Raw genomic sequence first — 23,382 nt, 5'->3', positions numbered from 1 at the left:
AAAATTATACGTATGGATTTTTCTACCCGACTTGACAAACGAAATGAATAGGATATAAAAAAAAAAATATTTTGCAGCGAAAGAAACGATCTGCACACCCTCTTACCTGGGGTGAAAACTTTGAATTGTAAGATTTTTCAGTAAATTCTCATCACGTTACATGCGCTCCAAAATGTTATGATTAGAAAAGGATACTCAGGTCAACGGCAGGCGGTACGATGAATCCAAACGATTTACCAACTTTGGATAAATCCAAGGTCTCAACGTCGAAAATCTGCTTCAGATGATGCGAATCGTACGCCCGTACGTAAGCTTTGAAGGCCTCCTTAGCGGAGGTGTTCAAAAAGTAGTTCTTTGATATTAATTTTTCGAGCTAAAAACAAAGAAAAACAATCGACGTTTGCAGCGTTTAAATTTTCAAATACGAAGCAATATATTCAAGCAATAATTCTCTGTAGACGAAAAAATACGAAGAAAGAAATTCCGTAGCAAACCAAAAACAAGAAGTGAGAGACAAAGAGAGAGAGAGAGAGAGAGAGAGAGAGGAAAGCAATGGAGAAGAGATCGACACCCCCCGGCTCGATTAATCAGCACGAAACTTGCAAAGACATGGTGGATTAACTCGCTATAGCGAGCTGATTATTCATAAGAATAAAAAATTATTGCTACATAGCGCACAGAGCCGAGAAAGGTAAAATCATCGGATCCCAGTAGCCATGGCCAAGACGCAGATTCCAATCTGCCTCTGCAACCCGCGCGCAGATTCTGGATTGGTTACGACCGCTCAAGAAGGGAGTGGCACATGATTCACTCGCGTGGGCGCGATTTCCCTCCCCTCTTGCTCCTCGTCTTTCCCTCCTTCACCCTCCCAGCCTCCTCCTCCTCGAGTCACGATCTTTTCTCAAGGAAGACGAACACATCGGTAACCGAAAGAAACGTCTTTGTGTAAACGCTGGCAGAGAGAAAGAGAGAGAAGATTTTTTTTCCTCCTCTTCCACCGTATCGCAGATCAGAAATTAAATTACGAAAAGTAATGTTCTCTCTCTGTTATTATTGTACGGCCGCGAAACGCCGTTCCCGAAAAAGCACCCTCGCAAATTTCAACTCACATTTATAACAGAATACGTTGGTTTATTCTGCATTTCTTCACTGCCAATTTGTACATATATGAGTGTTTATTTTCGAGTTTCCTGATATTTTAAGCACCGAAACTTTGCCCTGATATTTAATGTTAGATGGTCTGCAGATTTCACTAATTCCTAAAATTTTACCGAATTTTCTGGATTTTTCGATATATTCTAATTAGACCGCCTCAATACAAAGGCTTGAATTGTTATAGGATGCGTTTTATATTCAGCTGGCTTAGGAGACGAATTATGTGATGAGTTTGATGCTTTCAACATAATTTTATTCACTTTTTCCTATAGCTTCTTCGCTTTCTACGTATAAAAACCCTGAAACAGCGATATCGTTAACCCCTAAAGCATTAATCTCGTTATGATCATGACCGGGTTGAACCATTTGCCCGGGAATGGTCATAAAGTAAATATATAACAATTAACGAGAAACGCAAAAAGCCTCTTACGAGCATTTGCCGTCTCCACCACCAAGTTTTTGTGCTAGAAACCGTTTTTTCTACTTCCGGAGACTGTTCGGTCGATATTCATTGCAACTGACAATTATCGCGTATCAAATACGTAATTTATGTCTCAAGAGAGTTTTCTCAGGCTTTCGAAATCATCCTCCATGGAGCGAAATTTAGATTTAAACAAGGTTAGAACCTTGTAAAACCTATAGATTATTCATATCCATATATATATAGTAAAGGAAACATTTGTCAATAAAAATCGCGCTTTATTTCAAATAGATGCATATCTAAGTATATACTTTCACCAGGCAAAGTAGGTGATCATCTTTCACAACTTCGAATTCGTCAACGACTCGGTTTTAAGCTTGGCGGGTTTTTAAATTAAAATCAGCAGCTTATTGCGACAAGACGCTACTCCCACACGCGAAAAAGGTAAATTTGTTCTACACATAATGTAAGAATCTTGACAGGTAAATATTTCGCCAATTCTTGTGTGTTCAATTTTCGCACTAGCGATAGAAAAATACATGCGTATAATAAAAATTTGCCAAATTATTAAAAATACGAGGAACTCAGTTTCCAGTTTTAACTTGTTCAATTATTTTCTACAGACTTTATTTGAATTCTTGCCGCAATAACAATGTACATAATTGCCAATTTATTGCGGTAAATTGGTTCACTGTAAGACATAGATACATTCATTCGCACGCGCAAGTATTCGTGAAAACACAAGTACGCTGGCAAAGCTCCACACATGCCGGCATACGCGTACTGGTCACATCTATGCTTAGATTACGAATAGAACAGACGTTGATAATAAAAGAAGGCAGACGGCCAGATACGGGATAAAAACTGTTCGGTCGGGTATAAGGATTGTATAAGGTCGAGTAAAAACACGGTCTTCGCATCTGGTGTAGCGTAATTTCAGACTTCTGGAACGTATTAATCGAATTAATTTATGGCCAATAAAATAAAGAAAGAAAATTTCCAAGTTAATTATGATTGATCTCTGAACTTCGAATTACGTTCGATAAAATGACTCGTCCAAGATCGCGTACCTTCCGCTATAGTTTTTCTCTCACGCGTGAAATCGGAAAGCGGTTTGCTGTATCCCCTAAAGGTTTTCTTATTTATGGAAGTAAATGCTAAGAATAGATTTCCGGGTCTCGGGTAAAGTATCAGTAGGTACTGAAAATCTTAAAGAGCAGGGAGAGCCGGAGGAAGAGGAACGCTGGAGTGCGTGGGCTTATGTAGCCAAGGCGAAGGTATTTATAACGCGATTTTGAGCAACTTTCGACCAGCGCCAGACCGATCTGCCTGGAATCACAAACCTCGACGCGCACAACTCACGCATCGCGTTCAAACTAGATATCGTTGTTATTAATGACTATCTGGAAATGACCTAATGAAGGATTAATTACACGTTTAATAATGTTTTTCCAACAAATATTGCTCGGACGCTTTAAAACTTCGACTACTCGCAGTACACAAGCAAATTTCCTTTTTTTTCACAATTGTTCTTGGGCTGTTATAATAACTATTGATCAAATTATAATCTTGGCATTTTTCCGAGTTCGATTGTCAGCTGAGCATTTCCCTTCAGATCATTTTTCACTCCGATCCTAATCAACGATGAACACGCGCATGTATGAAATTTCGATGCAATACCCAGAAGATGGGTCAAAATAATATTTGAGTACCGAATAAAATCATCAAGTATTTTCAGTATATTTAATTTCTTCTATATTTTATCCCTTTATGCATATTTTTTCCTGAGCTTTTTGGAACGTAGTAAGAAACTTTTAATAATTTGTAATGACTGTAAGACTCATGCTGATCTGACTTTGAGCTTACAGAAGCGCTGCATGCAATGTGAAGAAACGCTGCACCGTCGCTGTTAATTCTTATTATAATTAGATTATATGTCACAATACTGGCAAATTTACAGTCAACAATACGACGCAATATGAAAAGAAAATTTAGTTTAGTTGGCAAGTGATTCTGGATACATTTCGAAGCGATGCTAACTCATCGCTCATTGGTAAGCAGATATAAACATCTATATAAAGTATTCGATTTGTTAATCAATAAGTAATACTCACTTGTAACTGTATATCGGCGATCTTGTTCCACGAGAACTCGAATTCATTAACGGGAATTCGTGCCTGCTTCAGGTAACGCAGAAATCCTAATTCTTCTGGTCGCAAAACCATCAAGGCGTGTCCACTGCTGCCTTCTCCACGTGCTGTTCTTCCAACTCTGTGTATATATTCCTGAAGAGAAGAGAACAATACAAGCATAAAAAAATGTAACTGATTGTCTGATAGTTTTTGCGTAAATCTGAGAATGCAAATTGTACCTTAGGATCATCCGGCGGATCATATTGCACGATCCAATCAACATCAGGAATGTCAAGACCACGAGCTGCAACGTCAGTACATAGAAGAATACCAGTGGATGCGTTACAAAATTGGAAGAACGTTGTGGTGCGTTTAGTTTGCTTTTGTTTTCCCTGAAAGAGAGTAATAAAAGAATCTAGATGAGGCTGGGTGATGAATAAAGGAATGTATTGTGCAGGAAATAAAATTTCAGAGCGTACTTACGTGTATGCTCATCACCGGTAGGTCGATATAATTCAATAGTTCATGGTAATATTTGACGGACATGCAGGAGCTGAAGAATACCATAACCTTCTTCTTCCGATTCTTCTTAAGGAAGGTGAACAGAAGCAGAAAACGTTTCTCACTTGGACACACAACATAACCTTGTTCCAAACCCTCGACGGTTGCCTTTTCTTTTTCGTCATCCACCCCCACATATATCGGCTCTTTTTTGAGAGCTAAGGTAGTCAAAGCTTCCGTTTTCTGAGACTGTGTCGCGCTGAATAACATCGTCTGCCTTCTTTCTGTAACAGAGAAATTCAGATAAAATAAGACGTTGAAGAATATTCCTAGAAAGTAATGTTAGAAAAGAAATACACATGAGAGTAATTTCTCCAAGTTGCAATGCATGTAAACTGTACAACTAATTAGATTTTTATCCAGCATTCTATACAATGCAAATACTGATAAAAAGAAAAGCTACTCACTGGGCAGAATATTGATAATCTGTTTCAATTCTTCTTCAAAACCAATATCCAGTATACGATCAGCCTCATCGATAATTAGGCACTGAAGATTTTTGTACAAAAAATCAGGAGTGTTTTGAAGGTGATCCAACAATCGGCCAGGTGTAGCTACCACGATGTTTATACCCTTAGAAAGTTTCTGTGCCTCAGTTTTCCTATTTGCGCCTCCCATCAGCAAGCCATAAGTGTGATGATGGTGCTTCATAAGCTCCTTGAGAACGCCAAAGGTCTGCATAGACAACTCACGTGTCGGGGATATTATAATGCAGCCGGTGCCTAAAATAAAAAATTTCCCAATTTGTATCTACTGAAAGATTTGTATTTGGATATATTTCTGCAGACTAACCGTTTCGTGGCATGAACTTTAGTTTGTAGATGAGTTCGACAGCTGGTATTAAAAATGCTAGTGTTTTTCCAGAGCCTGTTTTTGCAGCCCCAACAAGATCTCGTCCTTCAATTAGGGCAGGAATTGATCGGGCTTGAATTTCAGTCATGTTAGCAAAACCCATATCTTCAATTGCCTTCAGGGTATTCTCACATACTTTGTCTTTTAGGGATGAGAACGCAGCATTGTTCATTATTTCCAAACCTACGGCGGATCCAGGTACTGAAAATCATAAAATGGAACTTTCAAGCATGAGAAAAATATACCTATACTCTGTTATAAATTTGAGGCTCACATATTTTTGCCACATCGCACGGCGTAGCTTCCTCCTCCAACTCTTCTTCTCCGCTGTCATTATCACTTTCATCTTCATTGTTTTCAGTGTGTTCTAACTTCGCTGGCTTCTTCTTTTTCTCTGAAAATTCGTATCAGTCATTGTATATACTACATCAACACTGTAAATTCTGAAAATATCACTATTGTAGATTTGACTCACGTTTCACTGAAATATCGTCAGGCAGATGCCGTTTAACTCCATGCCCATTCACAACTATGTCTTCATTGCTGTTATCAGATTTCTCTGCAAAGCCTGAACATTTGGAAAATAACCGAAATTTTAGTAGTATGACTTAAGCTTACTTATTAATAATTCATGAATGTTATACTTTAATAGTTATTAACTAACTCTATTAATTATATTGAATGTAAAAGTCAAAATTTATTTTCAACTAACCATTATTTGGCCGTTTTCCAGGTTTTACTTTACGCACAGATTTTTTGGGTGCCTGAAATAACAGTCTCATTATCAATTATTCAAACACTATAATATCAAGGCATTAATTTTTATCCCAATGTATTGACGATGAATTGAAACTAAGATATTTTATAGGTTAGGACAAATATTGCCGAAGAGAATATTCGATTGTGGGGTTCCAGGATGTTGAAACAGTGAGATACCTGATTAGTAAATGTATTTATCACTTATATATCAAAGCAATGATAAGCTCAACATTTTCAAACAATGGTAAGGAAAGTTTTAAGTATTTGACGCCTTGGAGGTTAGATTATGTCACGAAAAGAATTGAATTTGTAATTGAATTGCCGAATAATATTGTTCGTTCTTACCATTTAGCACTTCTTTATAATAGTATTTATGCAACAAGAACGTTATAACCCAATAATGCTGTATAATATACTGCAAGTCTAGCAAATATATTCAATTTATAACCCACGCTCCATCGACAAACACATGGCGAGCATGGTACAGTTAGGAAAATCAAGCCAGTCAAGCATTAAGTATACAGTATCACCTAGTAACGTATGAACTGAACTCCCTCAGTTCCCTTCGCGGCGGCTGCCTCAGAGCGGTGAAATTGAATTTGACTGTAGAGTACAACGCAGAACATATGAGTTTTTTTTAACAACCGGCGATAAAAAATAGGCGAATTAATCGACTTATCATTCACTTTATAGGATATGTTTTTTAGACGACTGTGTTTAAATGTGTCTTCAACTGAAGAAAAACTAGTATTTGTCATAGCGAAAATTGAATAAAAATTCACAACTCGATTGCCAACAATATACCTAACTCAACATGTACCACCTAAAAGAAAGGTATTGCTGGTATTGTGCAAGCATCTAGTTATTGTTGAAGTTTAACTGAACAAACTTAGGGTGATACATGAGGATTTATGGAACTGACACTGATCGAAATGGAGAACCGATAGAAAAAAAAAGCTATAAGTTTATAAAATAACAATATTATTACTATTAATAACAAAAAGTCAGTTAGACATTACAAGCAAATCTACTAATATGAGGCTGCAATTATTGATTGTAATATAGCACCTATTATAATATAATGAAAAATATAGTTGTTTATTTCTTGTGCAACTTAATAGGTAAAAATACAATATCAGGCTCACACAGCATCTGCTCATAACTTTTTGCAACTGGCTTCATGTTTTTGTAGCCTATACGGATAAAACTTGCGATGGCAAAGCTTACATGGAAGCAGCTGGGCATAGTGTTCTTCCAAATTCACCACCGGTGCATTAAAATCTGAAATAAATTCAGTTTCATTTCATACAACTCCAGTATAATAAATTCGTTGGAGTTGACTATAGTTTACCTTCTGGCGGCAGTATTGGTTTTTCTTCAACCTCGTCTTTTGGAGAAGAAATAGGTGCGGCTGATAGTTCGAGTCGAAAACTTTGAGGTGATCCTGTGATGGGCGTACGAGGCAACTGCCGTGTGGGCTTCATTGGATCAATTAAAAGTTCCACCTATAAAAAAAAAGATGAAAAATGAAACATTAACAGCTCAATAATATGTAGACTATTTCAGTAATTATCGTGTAGTCATAAATTTTTTTCTTACTTCATCATCAGAATCTTCTCGAGTTTGTGACTTTCCAGAATTTTTTTTAGTCTTTTTTCCTGCGTTGTTTGTTCTTGTTTTATTTGAGTGAGACCTATCACCTAGTGGTGAGACAGACGAATCGGATGTGTAGCTTAAATTTTTTTTGGCATCAGCCAAGTAAAACGTGGTATTTAATTTGAGACTGTCTAATGGAAGTTCGTCTTTGTATGCCGAAGGGGTATCTGGACTGAAAATACTCTTTGTTGCTTTTTCAATATTCTTGTAAGTTTTATTCGATGCACCCACAGTGCCATTCATAACCCTCGTTTGGTGATCATTGAGTGTAAGTACAGACAAATTATTGAAAATATGGTCTGCCACACCAGTCAATGTGTCCTGAACATTTGGATTCGGGATATTTTCTTTGTTCGATTCCTGTAAATTTATCAATATCATGTAAATGAAATCAAAAAGGTATCTGTATTTATAACTATTTCAATCTTCTTCAACTAAAATGTTTCAAAAATATTTCAAAAATATTTCACATAGGATTGTTTAAAAGTCTGCAATGAAATAGCCAAGTATGATTGAAATTTAAAACAGGATTTTATTTGAAAATTTAATTCCACCTTGTTCTGGCATTTAGCATGAGTGCACTTGCAAAATTCCCCACAAGGAATGTCTTTTTTAACGCAACCACAAATTTTGCTTATACATTTTCCTTTGCAACTACATCCTTTCCCAAGTATTTTATTTATTTGTGGACTCGCTATTGTTGCACCAATCTGCTGTTCCTTAGTTTCGGGATTTAACTGTGAACTGGGTACTACAGCTGCTAGACTATGTCCCTGTTCTTTATCAAGCACGGGGAAATTATCATGTCGTCTTCCATTTGGCAATTGGGTTTTCATTAAACGGTCAACCGTTTGTTTCAGTAATTGTACTTCTTCTTGCAATTCTATTACTTGAACTGAAGTTTTATCTGGACTTGTTTGAGTGCTCGCATCCTGTGCGCTGAAATTCAATTGCAACACTGCATGCAATTAATAACATTCAGTGGCAAATGGAGCAATGATATACCATACAACAATTAGTTATAATTGTGACAGAAGTGTTAATAGAAAATTATAGAGCAGTAAAATCACGAAGCTTGTGCAATCTCTTTTTCAAATTATCATTACAAGATGATGAAGCTGTCTTAGAGAAGTTGGGTGGATCCTGTTTAAGATGGAAAACAATTCGAATAAATTATCCGTCAAGCGATCCAGTGACGTGATGTAATAAATGCAAAATTGAATTCTGCGAAGGCGGTTAGTCAGAAACATTTGGATCCAGCACTTACACATCTTGTTGAGTAGCGTTCTTACGTGTCCGCTTACTACGTCCAGCCATTCTAATACGAAATATTCTGTAAGGCTTCTAACTAATAAAATCTCTAACTCTCGGGCAGCTCGGGTTCCTTGTTCTCTTTCTTCTTTGCTAACAAAGCACGTCCACTGACATCCACTCGAACTGGTTTCAGTTCATTACAGTTCGACCGTTGACAACTAAATATCACGTTTAAATTTGAGTCATGAAATTATCAATATCATAGGTAGAAAAGCAATGGGTAGAAAAACTACGGCAGAGAGCAGCGGCGATGTGCACACCAGTTTACGCCCATGAATGTGAAATACGTGCAGTCGGATCATATCAATTTCCGATGCAAGAGATGACGCCAGCACTACGAGCGGCGCTATCGGCACTACAAACTTCGACAAGAATGTGTCCCACCTTTGCCACTGGAAAGAATACGCGGCCATGTCTCCACCCCCCCCTTTCTTCCTGGATAGATGAAATACACTAAATTTTAATTTCCGTTTAATATGAATAATCAGTGTTTTATGAGCCACGATGCATTCAATTTTAGAAAATTGATTTAGAAGTTTCACTATTAAAAATACCATGTGATAAATACTGTTCTTTCTCAGATTTGCCAGTTTTGTGAGTGGAGAATCACTATCAATAATTCTTGAGCGATACACCCATCTACGTACCTTTGTAACTAATCGGTCAAAATTGCGCGACAGCGTGAAGATGTTGACAAGATTTTGAATACACGTGTTGCCACCCTAACCCTAATTTAACCTAACCCAACGTCGTCGCAATATTTGAACCCGTCCAATCTATCAGTAATAATGTACAGTATAAGCAAATCTGATATGATTTAAAAATATGTGAGTAAAAATACGAGCATATTACTGGACAATTTAAGCTCTTCAGAATGTCGCACAGTAAAATATTTTCGGGAAACCGTGCGTTAGGCTACGTCAGTAACCACATTCCTGTAGTCACAAGGTACATTCAAAGAAGAAAAGAAAATTTAATAGTAACATGCGTTGGAAAAGCATTTCACACTTACGGATGTTCCCATTTCACACTTTTGAGTGTGTCAGGTGTACATGACGGAGAAATAACTTGCATGACGGCGGATGCCTACCACATTTACACAGCGAGTGATAATAAGATATACGCATGGCGTCGTGGGTCAGAACTTAAGCACACGTACAAAGGACATGAATGTCCTATTCATATATTGCACCCGTTCGGACCCCACCTTATATCGATTGACGAGGACAGTAACCTGAAGCTGTGGGATATCAGATCGGAAGAAAATGTGCTGGAACTGAATTTTGCCAATAGCATTTTTCAGATTACAACAATTGTACATCCGAGCACGTACATAAATAAAATATTACTTGGTAGTGAACAGGGACAGCTTCAGATATGGAATTTGAAGAGTGCGAAAATGATTTACACTTTTAAGGGTTGGAGCTCACCAGTTAGTGTCTTGGAACAAGCCCCGGCAGTTGATGTGATAGCCATCGGCTTGGCAAATGGGAAAATTGTTCTGCACAACATAAAGTATGATGAATCTATTGTGGAATTTATCCAGGATTGGGGGCTGGTAACTTCCATTGCCTTTAGAAGCGACGGACATCCCATTATGGCTACGGGAAGTCTGGCAGGTCACGTGGTATTCTGGAATCTGGAACAAAGAAAGGTAGATTGTCAATTATTAAATGCTCATTTTGGGGCAGTAACTGGTTTAAACAGCCTACCAAATGAGCCTTTAATCGTCACCTCATCGCCGGATAATTCTCTTAAACTGTGGATATTTGACCTGGCTGATGGAGGAGCAAGGCTTTTGAGAATTCGCGAGGGCCATGCAGAACCACCAACTTTCATTAGATTCCACGGCAGTAATGGGCATAACATCCTGAGCGCCGGAGGCGATTCCTCGCTCAGAATATTTTCCACAATAACAGAAACGTATAATAAAAGCCTTGGAAGAGCATCATTCAACAGAAAAGCGTCTAAGAAAAAAAGCAGAGCTGTAGAAGATCCTCTGATCATGCCTCCAATCACACTTTTCACTTCGGAATCGACGAGGGAAAAGGATTGGGATAACGTAGCTGCGTTGCACCTCGGTCTTGGTGTTGTTACTACGTGGTCTTACGACAAAATAAAAATGGGAGAGCTCAAGTTATTGCCGGATAGATTTAAGCATAATCCAAGTGCCACAGCTACCAGCCTTTGCATTACACATTGTGGTAATTTCGTCATAATTGGGTACAGCACTGGCCATGTAGACAGATTTAACATACAATCAGGAATACATAGAGCCACATATGGTGGTGAAAATGGAGGGCATACAGCTCCAGTCAGCGGTGTTGCCGTTGATACGTTGAATCAATTTGTAATCACAGCTGGACGTGATGCTACAATCAAATTTTGGTCGTTTAAACAAACTAAAGGTAAGCAGAATAACAGCATTAATTACTCAGCAAGATAATAACAATAAGTTATCTTATTATTCTCTTAATTTAATTTTAGATTCTTCGCCACGCACTGTGATTGAAGTAAAGGAGCCAGTGGAATGGCTTCGAACTCATGCAGAGACGTCACTTATTGCTTTAGCACTTGAGGATCTGAGTATCATACTTATAGATTTAGATACTCGACGTTTGGTTCGACATTTTAACGGTCACACTAGCCGCATCACAGATGCAACATTTAGTCCTGATGCGCGATGGTTGATAACTGCTTCTATGGACTGTACAATTCGGACTTGGGATATTCCCTCTGCTCAGCTCATAGACATTTTTAGTGTACGAGATCAGTACTATCATCACTTTATCATAACTAAATACTTATAATCTCTTAACTTTACTCGATATTTAATGCAATTTATTTCACTTTTATTTTTCTAGGTTGAAGAAGCTTGCACATCTTTACACTTTTCCCCAACCGGCGAATACCTTGCTACATCACACGTTTGTAATCTCGGAATTTACTTGTGGTCTAACCGAACCCTCTACTCTCATGTATCGTTAACATCAATAACATCAGATCTAAGTGGGCCAGTATTGGCACTACCAGGTTCTGCTCCAGAACCGAACCAGTTGTCTGTAGATTCTGAAGATCGAGATGGTGGTGAAAATGTCGAATTTGTCTCACCGGAACAAATCCACTCTAAGCTAATCACGATGTCATCTTTAGCTAACTCAAGATGGCAAAATTTACTAAACATAGACATTGTGAAAAAAAGAAACAAGCCGAAAGAGGCTCCAAAAGCTCCACCAGCTGCTCCTTTTTTCCTACCTACAATCCCGTCACTAGAAGTACAGTTTGATTTAGGAGAAGCAACCGACAAAGATCAAGCAAGCAAATTATTAGCACCGACGAATTTTGATAGTCTTACAGTATTTGGCAAATTGTTACAACTTTCTAGTGAGACGGATGACTTTTCTGAAGTTATCGAAAGGTTCAAATCTCTTGGACCCAGCGCCATTGATTTTGAAATACAATCTTTGGCATTACACTCCGGAGGATCGATTGTAATAATGTTACAATTTTTAAAAATGATACGCTCAATGATGAAAAGTAAAAAAGATTTCGAACTCGCTCAAGCATATCTTGGAGCATTTTTAAAGTCACACGGTGAAACGATAGCGGCAGACCAACAGTTGCGCGAGTATTTGCCAAAAGTACAAAAAGCGCAATTAGCGAGTTGGACAACCTTAAGGGATAACTTATTCTATAATCTCAGTGTTGTGCAGCATTTGAAAAGAGTGTAAGGTAATGATGTACATACAATATACATATTTTCTTATTTTTACTGTTGAAACACCATCTCAACGCCAATTGATAGAATAAAATACATACAATCTAAAATGCCACCAGATTTTTTATAGTCTCCCTTCCATCAAAATTTCACCTAATTTAATTAGTACCATTTTCAACTGATTCTTCAATATCAATTGAGTAACAAGTCGAATTTGTTTCTTTTGTTAAAGAAACAGTAAAAGTTTTATAGAAGAATACCAATTTTATTCCACAGAACACTTCTGTAGATTTACACAGTATGCACAATTTGACTTTATTCATCCCATAATAACAGTTTCGAACTTAAGAAGTTACAAATCATTCTGTTCACAACAATAATAAAGACACTACTTAATTATTTTAGGTAAACTATAATTATCAGTAAATTGGTTCCATTAATATAAACAGGGATAAAAAAATGAGAATTAATTTCATGTTGGAAGTAATATGGTTAGGGATGGCAAATTTTTTCAATATATAGTATGAATCTGCTAACCAGAAAGATATTATAAAATTAGTGATTGAGCAAAAAAAAATAAAAATAAACAAAATGTTCCAGTCACAGTGTGTTACAAATATGAAATATAGTCTTAGAAAATGCATGTTTTTTACTCTCTATAAGATAGAAAGCTCTGCAGCTGTCCTATAATATCTGGTTCTAGCGGCAAGTCCTCAATATAGTCTTTAAATGTGGTGGTAATTCTATAAATACTGCGCTTAATCGTACTTATTAAGCACATCATCATTTGCCTTATCTCTTTGTCGTCACTCTGTGATTTTTTCACAAATATATTAGCCTTGTGTAATTTATCCAAAGCTTCCTTTAGTGATAACAAAGTTCTGATGATCGTTGGCAAGTCTTGTTGTATTACCCCATACTGATCCTCTTTAAGGGAAATCACAATCAACGAAGAAATACCTTCCGCAGCCCATATAACCGGTTGAGCATTCCTGAATATATAACGTATCTTTTCTTCCAAAGTCTCTTCAAATACGTATCTGATCATGGGCACTGATAATAGGTATGTTATGAATTCCTGTCGTTTACTCCTAAGAAACTGAGTGATGAACAGATCTCCGTTAGAGTTTTGTTTAGGCAGAGGAGGGATCGTAGAGTCCAAATTTGGCGCAAGGAGTCTAGCAGCAGTCAAATTTCTCATTTTGTAAGGGTAAGACGTTTCGGACAACTTTCCAGGTGTTGATGTATTAGTTGGCCCAGTTAACAGCTTGTGATTTGTAGCACATGCTTGGTTGACTTCTAGAGTAAAACTGTTCAATAGCCCCATGCATTTTACAGCTATACTATTCCAGTTGCATGGACGACCGCCTGGAGTACTGAGAGTGAATAATATCGATCTGCGTGGCTTCTCTTTCTGCGCCAGCGTAACCAAGTCGTAGTAGGCCAAATGTTGTATGATAGGTACTTGGTCGGTGGCCAATGCGTCCGCAAGACACATACCAGAGGATTGATCGGCAAATAAGCTTTGCTGTTCAATGTCAAAAACCATCCTTTGTGTCAGATGAGCTTCGAATGACAAATGCATCGTGTATGTTGTTAGGAGGAAGAGAGTGGTGAATAGCCAGGTATAAAAGAACAGAGATATGTTTAGCAGTCCGTAAAGTGTGTCCAGCGGTACATCCTTCATTTTTATAGAGAAAATAGAAAGCACGGTTTCTCTGCAGTATCCTCCATCGATATAGTAAAAGAATATGAAGCATAGAACAGGTGACAGGGCGTTCATTGCAGCGTGTGGTAGAAGGTATCCAATTCCACCTTTGATTTGAGAGAACTTCGATCGGGGCACAATGGGGAACTGTAGATGTGTCATATGAAAATTTGATTTGACAAAGAAGTAAAAGCCGATCCAAAAGCCGCCGAGCAGTAGGAAAAAGTTTTCTTCAACGAGGCATGTTTCTTCTCCGTCGCAATTAACGGTCAGCAAACCAAGGCGTTCATCCTGCAGGGATAAATGAAGCCAGACTAGCACGCCACCGACTAATATGTGCAATCCTCCAACAAGCAAATTGTGTGGTTTGAACATGTTACAGACGATCGAGAATCTGCTTTTTCGATAGGCGGGAGCTGTTAAGTAATGCTTACTGCATATCACACCCTGCAGGAATATCACCGTGGCTAAAATAAGGAAGTAACTCCAAGTCCGGAAGCACGTTACTGCATTCCACGTATTTATGATCCATGTCAGCGGATGCATTATTCGGAAATTTACTATCAGTATGACAAAGGTCATAAATATAAATTGTACACAGACGCTGGTCACTATGGCCATAAACATTCTCCATATTAAATGTTCCTTGCATTTAGCGCTGGTCGAAAGTTCCGAAGTCATCGTAACCTCTTAATATTCAATTCTCTGCTTGGCACTGGGCTCGAAGTAACGTAACACAAATCGCAGCTTTTACGAACGGCCTTTTACGCAGTATAGACATTTTTTAATTGTTCATCGTCAAACGGTACACACTACTTATTCCACATTAAATTATTGGAGAAACGTAGCACGTTACAAGCATTACGAAAATTTTGTACTACCGGCAATTTTCACGCATACAGCGACCGGCGACGTGACGTCGCGCGTGACGCGGAGAGATAATAAAAGGTGTTTCAACTTAATTTTTCCCGGTAAAAACGTTGACAAGCGTCGATTATACGGCACATAGCGTTCGCATCTACCACGACAAAAATGGTCAGAAGCATACATCCAGATCAGTGCTCTCTACATTTTGTAGGTAGCGTTTATCAATGCATCAACTACATCTAACTACACCAACCAGTGGCATCAACTATATAGGTGACCGAGGGTAGCTTAATCGTATTGCAAAATATTTAACAAATCGATTTTATTACACTTCCCAGTGAAAAAACCTTGGAAATTATGTTAAAATGCCATTGAAATTTCTCCAACAGCACGTCATTTGTAAACAAGAACGTATTTAAATAAACTAACGACATTCTAAAAATTCGAAAAGCATGTACACATACCTTGTATTTTCAGGTTCCTATTTTTGTGTCGAATAACGCACTGTGATTTAATATTTCCTCCACTACGTGCATTGATCACCGAACGTCACTTTCGTAAAATTCACTCACTTGAATCACAACGTACTCACTGAATAATTTTTATAAAATTACGCGACGTTCGTCTGCGATGTTCCCCGAGCGCCGGCCAAACGTGAAATGACCGAAATGACGTACGCGAGGCGCGCTAGCGTTTGTTTCGGTATTATTCGCGCTGTAACCGCTGTATTAACGACCGAATTTCACATATCAGAGAATGGTGTATGACGGTTTGCCAGTTACTGCTTCGCTGACAGATTTAAAAATTTGGGAATGAAAAATAAAAAAATCATTTTGCAAATTCATATCTAGCTACCCAGCTTTTCTGCTGCAACCTTGGAGTGTCTGTCTTTTCAACGAGAAATTAAATAATAAATTAATTCTGCGTTCAAAGACAGACCAAACGGGCACCTGGAACGTCTCATTACTTTAACAATTTTATTATTCACTTATCATTCACAAGAATTTGAAGCGATCAAAATACAGACAAAAAACCGAGCAATTACGTACAGAATAATACAACGATGTGAGTAGCCTATAAGGTTTAGAATTATTTTAGCGGCGGCTGGTTTTTTCGTTCTCTAGGTAATTTGTGCAACAGTTAAATTGTCCAACTGCCAATCTGACTGTGGGGAAAGAAAATTACTTGAAAAGAAATTGTTCCAAGTCCTGTCACAATTAAGCCGCTGAGGAGAGGTGGAAGAATAACATTGTTTTGTCAGATTGTGTTCAAATATCAGTTGTATTCTATTTCGGAATCCGAAATTTCACTTTTCGCGCCGTTGTTGTATCGAGTAGCATTTATCAGGTATTACGTATACGTATGTACAAAAAACATTTGCGACTCCATACCGAGTAGCGGTACGATTTATCAAACATGAAAAACTTTAAGCTTCCTAGACAGTGCTTACATTGCTTAAGATGGGGTTATGTATATACTATAATAATAAGCTACAAGAGATAAAACTAACTTATGCTAACCATACCATTTATTTTTTCATAAATTAAAAATATTAGGAGTTTATAACAGAACAGAATATTACGAAGATTTCATATTAAATTTCAAAATATCACATAATTAATCATTGAGATTTGAAAAAAAAAAAATCGAGACATGAATTATGGTAGTACGCGATAATTAACGAAGTTGTCAACAAGATCGTGCCAAATGATCATATCAATCAAAATACAACTGAATATAACTAATATTTAATTTTATAAAACAGTACATCTTTTTATCATTATTTACTAGGCGTGCATTAGCGGGTGTAGGAAATTTATTTATCTGCTGGACTTGGTGTGTTATACTCTGGATTGAATCGAAAAAAGTGTAACATTTGTACTGTGTGAGTAACAAATTTAAATTCAAATTTGTGGATGAATTTTACATGTGCTAATGCATTTAATAGACAAAAAAAATCAAAGATGATGATACAACTATCCTCTCTCCATTATGGTACAGATTAATTACCGTACCTTCACAAATCTTGCGGTTTCAAGTATTCCCAAAGGTATCAAGTTCCTTTGTATGATTGCATGATCATTTATGAAAGGGAATGAAAAATAATAAATGAATTTTTTTAAATCTGTTTCCTACTTCTTCAATGTCTTCGCAATGGAAGTCAAGATTAGTAGTAATTATTAGTTTTGTATAATGTAGTTACTCAGCACCCTTCACAGGCAAAGGAGAGTGAGATTAGGGCGATAAAACAGCATATGCCCTGCATATACGTCTGCACGACCAGTGTTTCGTATTCATAATTATTTATATTTAAATACATATTAATGATAAACCTTGAAAAGATGAGAAATTGACTTAGCAAGTTTTTAAGATTAGGGAACATTCAAAATCAAATAGTTTAAATATACTTTGAATATCTCGAGTAACAATTAATTTGCTGAAGAAGCCGATGAAACTAGTCTGTAATATTCCATTGCTCTGGAAGAAGGCGGTTCTATTGGAATTAGAACATTATGAAATGAGGTAAAAAATTCCATGGTGGAAAGCTTGAAATCACAAATGAAGAATAGGCATAGAAAATTTATTTCGGCAGCACATGATTACTCACGTAAGATCAAAGATCTTATACTGAGAACTCAGAATAACTCTTTCGATTGTTTCTTAGTACGATGAATCATGAGAATAAAGGACATACCTAGTTCAGAAATGAAAATACAGACTCTTTATCAAATCATCCGATTGTTTAGTACTCACTATCAGTTATCATCAGGCTGAAAACTTTAGAATACTGAAAATCTAGTAAACAATGAAAAAATATCTATTGATCACAAGGACATAATAATTACAGTCAACAGTTACAGCCAGCTCCAGAGTGAACTCTCTCCAATGCCTGTGATAATCCTAGAAAACATCGCTAATGAATTTATCAATATACTCAATCGTTGGTTAGTTGAGGACAAATTGGCGAGTTTCACGGAGTTTGTTCTTTGCCGTTGGCTTCCTGGGATTTCATTACATCAGGGAGATCAGGTGGTAACGAGTAAGGTGTCATTTCCAGAGGTTCAAACTGACCCCCTTCTTGGCGTAGGGCTAAAGCAACCAGAGCAGGGCATTGTGCTTTTGCCACTGCCGACGTCATTCCGTAATCCGACAAAAATTTGTTATCGGACATGATGACATTGTCTTTGCTGTAGAGTTGTTGATTCGCCGGAGCAATCTTCAGTATACCTAAAATTGGTTTAGAGTAGCTTAAACAACAGTTGGTGATCTGCTGGAGAGGCGAATTAATTCAGCTTTACGAAATACACGTTTAGAAGGTATCGAAGTCACCACAGATTTGCAGATATATGCAAATGACTTAAGCATCATCGAATAGGATTTGAAAAGATTATTTCAACAAGTGATTCAGACACTCACCGACAAGGTCCATACATGAGATCATAATGGTTGAAAATATATTTCAGCTCACCTTCTATGATCTTTTTTAATTCAAGAACGGTAGTGTTGTCTTTCGCGTCTGTAAAAATAGTCGTTTTCTTTCGCCTGATCATGAGGAATACGTCCTGAAAAGAGGTATACATTATTTTTGAGGTTATGTACGGGCGTGATGACAGAGCGAGTTTAAAATAATTACAAGAACATGTAATTCGAGGTATCGGTGAATTCTTACCATTCTCGAAGTTGATTACGCCTAGTTACGGCACTGCTGCTTACTTAATTAAATTACAAGTATCTCTTGGAAATAATGTGTTTATTTCCAAGTCCCAAGGTTACAGTCATACAAGTAAGAACGCTAATCCTGACTCCAGTTTCCGAACACTGACGTGAGATCTCGCTCTTCATTCGTCAACATTCTATTAAGCACTCTGCGATTGGCTCCTGAGGATTAGCATCAGCCTATAAGGCGGCGGAGGGCTCAGGGACAAGTTTAACCGTTTCTCGCAAGCTACGTAACAAACGGTAATTTGTTTTACAAATTGACAAAAGATTTGATTATATTATTGGTTTAATATACTTATAATTCCTAATCGATTGATTCAATATTTAATTCACCTACTTGTGACCTGGCTGAAAGACTTTTGATCAATACTTCTTTGGTACTAACCTGCGGTATTAGGTTTTACCTGCGTTCTCCTGTAATCCTTATAATCTTGCGGGTAAAAAACTTGTCCTTTCGGTTTCAAAATTTTCATTTTCGCCGATGAGCTGAATAGCGAACCGGTATTACGATTAATGATTAAAATTCATGTTTAATATAATTTATATATGCTTATAATTTGGTTTTGCTCCGTACTGGATGAAAGAATATATTACTATACCAAAAGAATTGAATATGAATTATTTTAATTTTTTTTAAACACATACTTTGCCATCATCCTGTTGCTTGCAAAACTAATTATGCAGCAGATATGTTTTATATTTGTATAGTGGATATTTATTACTTCGCAGGGGAGCAAAATTCCCACTCAAGCTTGCATCAGTCAACGAAAGAAATTTGGAGAAATGGGTAGAGACGTATTTTTTTTTTTTTAATTGGGATATTCCAAATTTAGCATAACTCAATTCGTTTACATTAGGTAGGAAATAACTCCAGAAATTTCAAGTACATCCACTTCTCGCGCATGAAATGAATTGACTTTGGAATTCAACTACAAGTACCGAAAGATATGGGAAATAAAAACTGCAAAAAAGTTTCTTGCTCTCGATATACTCTATTTTTTGAAATATCCCATCTATATGAATTTCAACAGGAAAGCTAAAGTTTTATGGAAATTCGTCCGCAATTTTCGAATTCTTTCTATTCGTATTATAATTAATCAATTCCGTGACAACCTTCAAATTATTTTTTTAAATCAATTGAAGCAGATTTACGACCAGAGAGTTGGTGAATATGTAAAGGATAATATATACGCATATTTAAACTTTGAAAAATCGTTCATTTTCATGGTATTATTGTGGTGTGCATACAAGCGTAATCATTTATGATTCCGAAATCACCGAGGAACGCTAAATAAAAAATTATCGTAGAAACCAACAACATAAAAGAATACATTCATCATAAGCTTTCTCATTAGTTTTTATAATTTTTTACAATAACATATAATTACAACATAATTTGCAGGTTGACTAGAGTTAAAATATCCATTATATATCTATGATTGTACGATTGTCATTTGTTCTTGATCCATTAATTTAAACAATGGAACAACTAATCTGGTCAGTCGTATAGTAGTCCTATTTTAAATAAACGTGTTGAGTTAAATAATGAGCAGGACATAAATACTATGTAAATAATATTAATATATAAATAAATTTCGATCAATTTAGTATCAATGAAAATTCGTATATAGGTTCAAATATTCAATCGCGTCTAACTGCCAATGCTTCGCATTATTTTCAGTGGTTGTAATTAAAAAAATAAAAAGTTGAAAGGAACAAAGTTATCCTCAAACACATGTCTAAACTAATGAATTGGTACCCAGTTTGTGAATGATTTCAAGCGAGCGAGAATAAAATAGATAATTTCAGGCGAAAAACATCCGTAGTGATTAGCGGCATGAAAATATTTTGAAATACGAAGGTACAATTTACTAGGTGAAATACGGATTACTCTGCGGTGTCGTCCAATAAAATAACCAAGTTTGCAGATGATCGGTATAACTTGAAACAGCGAAAACTTGGCGATAGTAATAAAACCAGTTTATCCAGCCATAGAAGGAGTAAAATATAGGCGGATAGACTGGAAACGGCTGCATGGCGGTGCGAGGGCGAGATAAATATTTAATCCTCGTCGATTTTGGTGATGAAAGGTGCAATTGAACTGGCATCTTCACAGTCAGGAATGAGTTTTCCTTTGAACTTGACACAGGTGTCAGCGCAGAGCTGTCCCTCGAAGTAAGCGCCGAACATCTTCTTGCACTGGGCGCAGTTCCTTATGCAGACGCCTGTTCAACGAACAAGTTTCACAGTTTAAATTTATGTAAATCATTGTATACATATGAATGCGTACACAGAAAAACGTGATAAGTAACGCAAATTTACATTAATGAATAAATCTGTGAAGATACTCCGCGGCGGGAATATCTCAACTTTCTTCACCGACTAATACGTGTAGGATGGCCAACCGGTCGTCTTTACACGTTGTGCAAGTTAATCTCAACTTAATTTAAGGCAAATTAAATGCAAGTGTTTACAAACCAATGCGGTTGGAGGTGCCGGTCGACGCTGCTATGGCAATCACAGCGAGCACGACAAGGAAGAGAATAGTAACACGGGTCTGGTTCTTCATATCTGCAACAAAGACCTATAGGCGGCGGGCTTTAATGAGATCAGGATCGACGTTTATGAGAAAAAAGTAGATGAGAGAAAAAAAAAAAATAAAAATTGGTCTTTTCGAGCCAGCGTTAAGTTTCAGTCTTAGATATCGAACACGTGGACTAGTAGATGAAATAAGCCGATTAAATAGAATTACCAAAAATATTTTGACTCCTATATCCGACTTCGGGCGAACTCTCTTTTTCACCGCTAATCTTCAATATTTACGCTCCTATAATTCTATCTCTACAAAGTCAAAGTTAATGAAAGTCATGCGAAAAAATGTATACATATAGTATCATGAGGACTTATTTCCAATGTAAAGATTATTTCACGCTAATTGTGAGGCGACAATTTGCCGAAGAAAATAAGCTTGATAAGTAAAACTGGATGTAATATTGAATCGAAGTAAATTTCAAAAATTATCTCACAATATTTTTATTAAATCTCGCATCCGAGCGACATATTCACCTATATCCCTCACTTCACTGTGAAATGTTTAGTGCAGGCTTGAAAGTATTCTATTTCCTTGAAATTTAACAAGGAGTTCAGACAGAGTGAAGTAAACACGATGAACGGCTTCTCGGAGTAACGCTACTCGCGCAAGTAACTCTGCTTATTATAAGATCTCGGAATCGGTCAGGTACCACCAAAAGGTCCGGTTACAATTTGTCAAAACGGGGCATGAATATATATGCGCGCGACTATTCCGTGGTCAGCTTCCTGTAGAGGTGTGAAGAAAAAAAGAAACATAAACAAATAATCGAAGAAGAAAAAGAGAAATAAATATGCATTGATACATGTTAAATGCGTCTACTAATTAGTAATCCGAATATCCACTGCCGGGAAGATTGCCGAAGGTTGTTTGGTTGCCTGTATTTAATGGTCTTGTCTCTCGGTTCTTTTTTCTCTCTTTTTTCCTCATTTTTTTTTTATCCTCTTTCTTTTTCTTTTTCACTTCTCACACAGTTAATAACCGGAATACGCAGCGTGCTTCCGCGTTTGATCCCCTCTTATTGATTGTGATCGCGGTTGCTATAATTAGACATTCCGTGTGCAATGTTTTCTTTTATTTTCCAAAGTTTCTTGTCAATGCCCCTGATCTTTCAACCGTTACACCAACAAAGCAGCAAGGAGATTTTCCATATGTACGGACAATTGGATTGACTCTAACACGTTCGATATCCCTAATAATCCAATCTTTCATTTGCACAAAGTATTATATTATTTAGTATCGTTCTGTTTTATATTTCACACTATCTAATCCCCCGAAATTTTCCGTAAGAGAAAGTGATTTTTTTATCGGCAAAGTTTGATCACGAGTGAAAATCGTTGCGCGTGCGATGTCTTAATTGTTGTACATACTTTGAATGTAGTGTAATACTTACTTGGGTGGACAATGAGTCGTCGAGCAAGTGTTGTTTGTTACAAACGAGGGTTTGGACTCTGAGAGCTGGTAGCGAGTCGAGTGATACCTGAATCGCGGAAACGCAGGCTTATATACCCGATCACCCTGAGTCTGCTCTGAGTCTCTGTCCTGGACCACCCTCCTTGAACAAGGGGAACCCCCTGTGACGCTGGCTTTCATCCTAATTCGGTTTCCTAGATTTCCTGCAGCACTTGTCGAAACGACGACGCGACAATACGCGACAAGACGCGACGCGGAAGTATCCGCGACACGGACAGCGTGGAATCTTTCTCTGAAGGAATTCTTTCGGTGATACACGTAAATCTGTCATTGAGATTAATTCACCGACCATTGCGAAGGAACTTTACACGGCACACGCTACGCACTGCCCGATCGCACTGATCATATCGCTTGTCTGTAATGCGTAAATGCTGCTTGTTGACTGGCTGGCTGAAACAACATTTATAAGTTATTCTTAATTAATTATCTCGAACCGCCAGGCGAATACCAGTTGTC

The 23,382-nt window shown here is 37.2% G+C and overlaps 5 protein-coding genes and 1 long non-coding RNA gene across 6 annotated transcripts in view; 2 read left to right on the top strand and 4 right to left on the bottom strand.

Annotated features, from left to right (window-relative positions):
• LOC124187963 (probable ATP-dependent RNA helicase pitchoune) overlaps positions 1-6,379 on the bottom strand; it is a 36,613-nt gene extending 30,234 nt beyond the window's left edge. The window contains exons 1-10 of the mRNA XM_046580175.1: positions 6,226-6,379; positions 5,834-5,885; positions 5,597-5,689; positions 5,396-5,515; positions 5,062-5,322; positions 4,677-4,991; positions 4,192-4,493; positions 3,948-4,100; positions 3,691-3,861; positions 196-373 (exon numbers count right to left, since the gene is read on the bottom strand). Of these exons, the coding sequence (XP_046436131.1) occupies positions 196-373; positions 3,691-3,861; positions 3,948-4,100; positions 4,192-4,493; positions 4,677-4,991; positions 5,062-5,322; positions 5,396-5,515; positions 5,597-5,689; positions 5,834-5,885; positions 6,226-6,228 (1,648 nt within the window). The 5' untranslated portion in view covers positions 6,229-6,379. The remainder of the gene's footprint in view (positions 1-195; positions 374-3,690; positions 3,862-3,947; positions 4,101-4,191; positions 4,494-4,676; positions 4,992-5,061; positions 5,323-5,395; positions 5,516-5,596; positions 5,690-5,833; positions 5,886-6,225) is intronic.
• LOC124187968 lies at positions 3,420-3,900 on the top strand. Its single transcript, XR_006872207.1, has 2 exons — positions 3,420-3,629; positions 3,763-3,900. It is a non-coding gene; the product is annotated as an uncharacterized LOC124187968 (long non-coding RNA).
• A 520-nt stretch (positions 6,380-6,899) lies between the features above and the next one.
• On the bottom strand, positions 6,900-9,008 carry LOC124187965. Its single transcript, XM_046580177.1, has 5 exons — positions 8,804-9,008; positions 8,091-8,475; positions 7,480-7,896; positions 7,232-7,385; positions 6,900-7,161 (listed from the first exon to the last, which is right to left on the bottom strand). The coding sequence occupies exons 1-5, from the start codon at positions 8,851-8,853 to the stop codon at positions 7,037-7,039; spliced, it is 1,131 nt and encodes a 376-aa protein (XP_046436133.1). The 5' UTR covers positions 8,854-9,008; the 3' UTR covers positions 6,900-7,036.
• Positions 9,009-9,400: 392 nt separating this feature from the next.
• Positions 9,401-12,678, top strand: LOC124187962 (WD repeat-containing protein 36). Its single transcript, XM_046580174.1, has 3 exons — positions 9,401-11,258; positions 11,338-11,612; positions 11,715-12,678. Exons 1-3 carry the CDS (start codon positions 9,725-9,727, stop codon positions 12,579-12,581), a joined length of 2,676 nt encoding a protein of 891 aa, XP_046436130.1. The 5' UTR covers positions 9,401-9,724; the 3' UTR covers positions 12,582-12,678.
• Positions 12,668-15,265, bottom strand: LOC124187964 (nucleoporin NDC1). The gene has a single exon (XM_046580176.1). The coding sequence runs from the start codon at positions 14,955-14,957 to the stop codon at positions 13,218-13,220; it is 1,740 nt and encodes a 579-aa protein (XP_046436132.1). The 5' UTR covers positions 14,958-15,265; the 3' UTR covers positions 12,668-13,217.
• Positions 15,266-16,405: 1,140 nt separating this feature from the next.
• LOC124187742 (elongin-B) lies at positions 16,406-18,974 on the bottom strand. The gene is made up of 3 exons (XM_046579818.1): positions 18,814-18,974; positions 18,613-18,706; positions 16,406-18,371 (listed from the first exon to the last, which is right to left on the bottom strand). Exons 1-3 carry the CDS (start codon positions 18,814-18,816, stop codon positions 18,115-18,117), a joined length of 354 nt encoding a protein of 117 aa, XP_046435774.1. The 5' UTR covers positions 18,817-18,974; the 3' UTR covers positions 16,406-18,114.
• Positions 18,975-23,382: the final 4,408 nt, after the last annotated feature.

Source organism: Neodiprion fabricii, chromosome 1, assembly GCF_021155785.1.
Source record: "Neodiprion fabricii isolate iyNeoFabr1 chromosome 1, iyNeoFabr1.1, whole genome shotgun sequence".
NCBI classification, from domain to species: domain Eukaryota; kingdom Metazoa; phylum Arthropoda; class Insecta; order Hymenoptera; family Diprionidae; genus Neodiprion; species Neodiprion fabricii.
The sequence above is the reverse complement of the archived record's forward strand: the minus strand, read 5'-3'. Positions and strand labels throughout refer to the sequence as shown.

Coding starts and splice junctions, on each gene's coding strand:
- LOC124187965 (XM_046580177.1), bottom strand. CDS start 8,853: ATGGCTGGACGTAGTAAGCGGACACGTAAGAACGCTACTCAACAAGAT. Junction 8,476..8,803: donor AACGCTACTCAACAAGATGT/GTAAGTGCTGGA, acceptor ATTGAATTTCAG/CGCACAGGATGCGAGCACTC. Junction 7,162..7,231: donor ACCAATACTGCCGCCAGAAG/GTAAACTATAGT, acceptor AATTTATTTCAG/ATTTTAATGCACCGGTGGTG.
- LOC124187964 (XM_046580176.1), bottom strand. CDS start 14,957: ATGACTTCGGAACTTTCGACCAGCGCTAAATGCAAGGAACATTTAATA.
- LOC124187962 (XM_046580174.1), top strand. CDS start 9,725: ATGTCGCACAGTAAAATATTTTCGGGAAACCGTGCGTTAGGCTACGTC. Junction 11,259..11,337: donor GTCGTTTAAACAAACTAAAG/GTAAGCAGAATA, acceptor ATTTAATTTTAG/ATTCTTCGCCACGCACTGTG. Junction 11,613..11,714: donor AGCTCATAGACATTTTTAGT/GTACGAGATCAG, acceptor TTATTTTTCTAG/GTTGAAGAAGCTTGCACATC.
- LOC124187742 (XM_046579818.1), bottom strand. Junction 18,372..18,612: donor ATTAAAAAAGATCATAGAAG/GTGAGCTGAAAT, acceptor AACCAATTTTAG/GTATACTGAAGATTGCTCCG.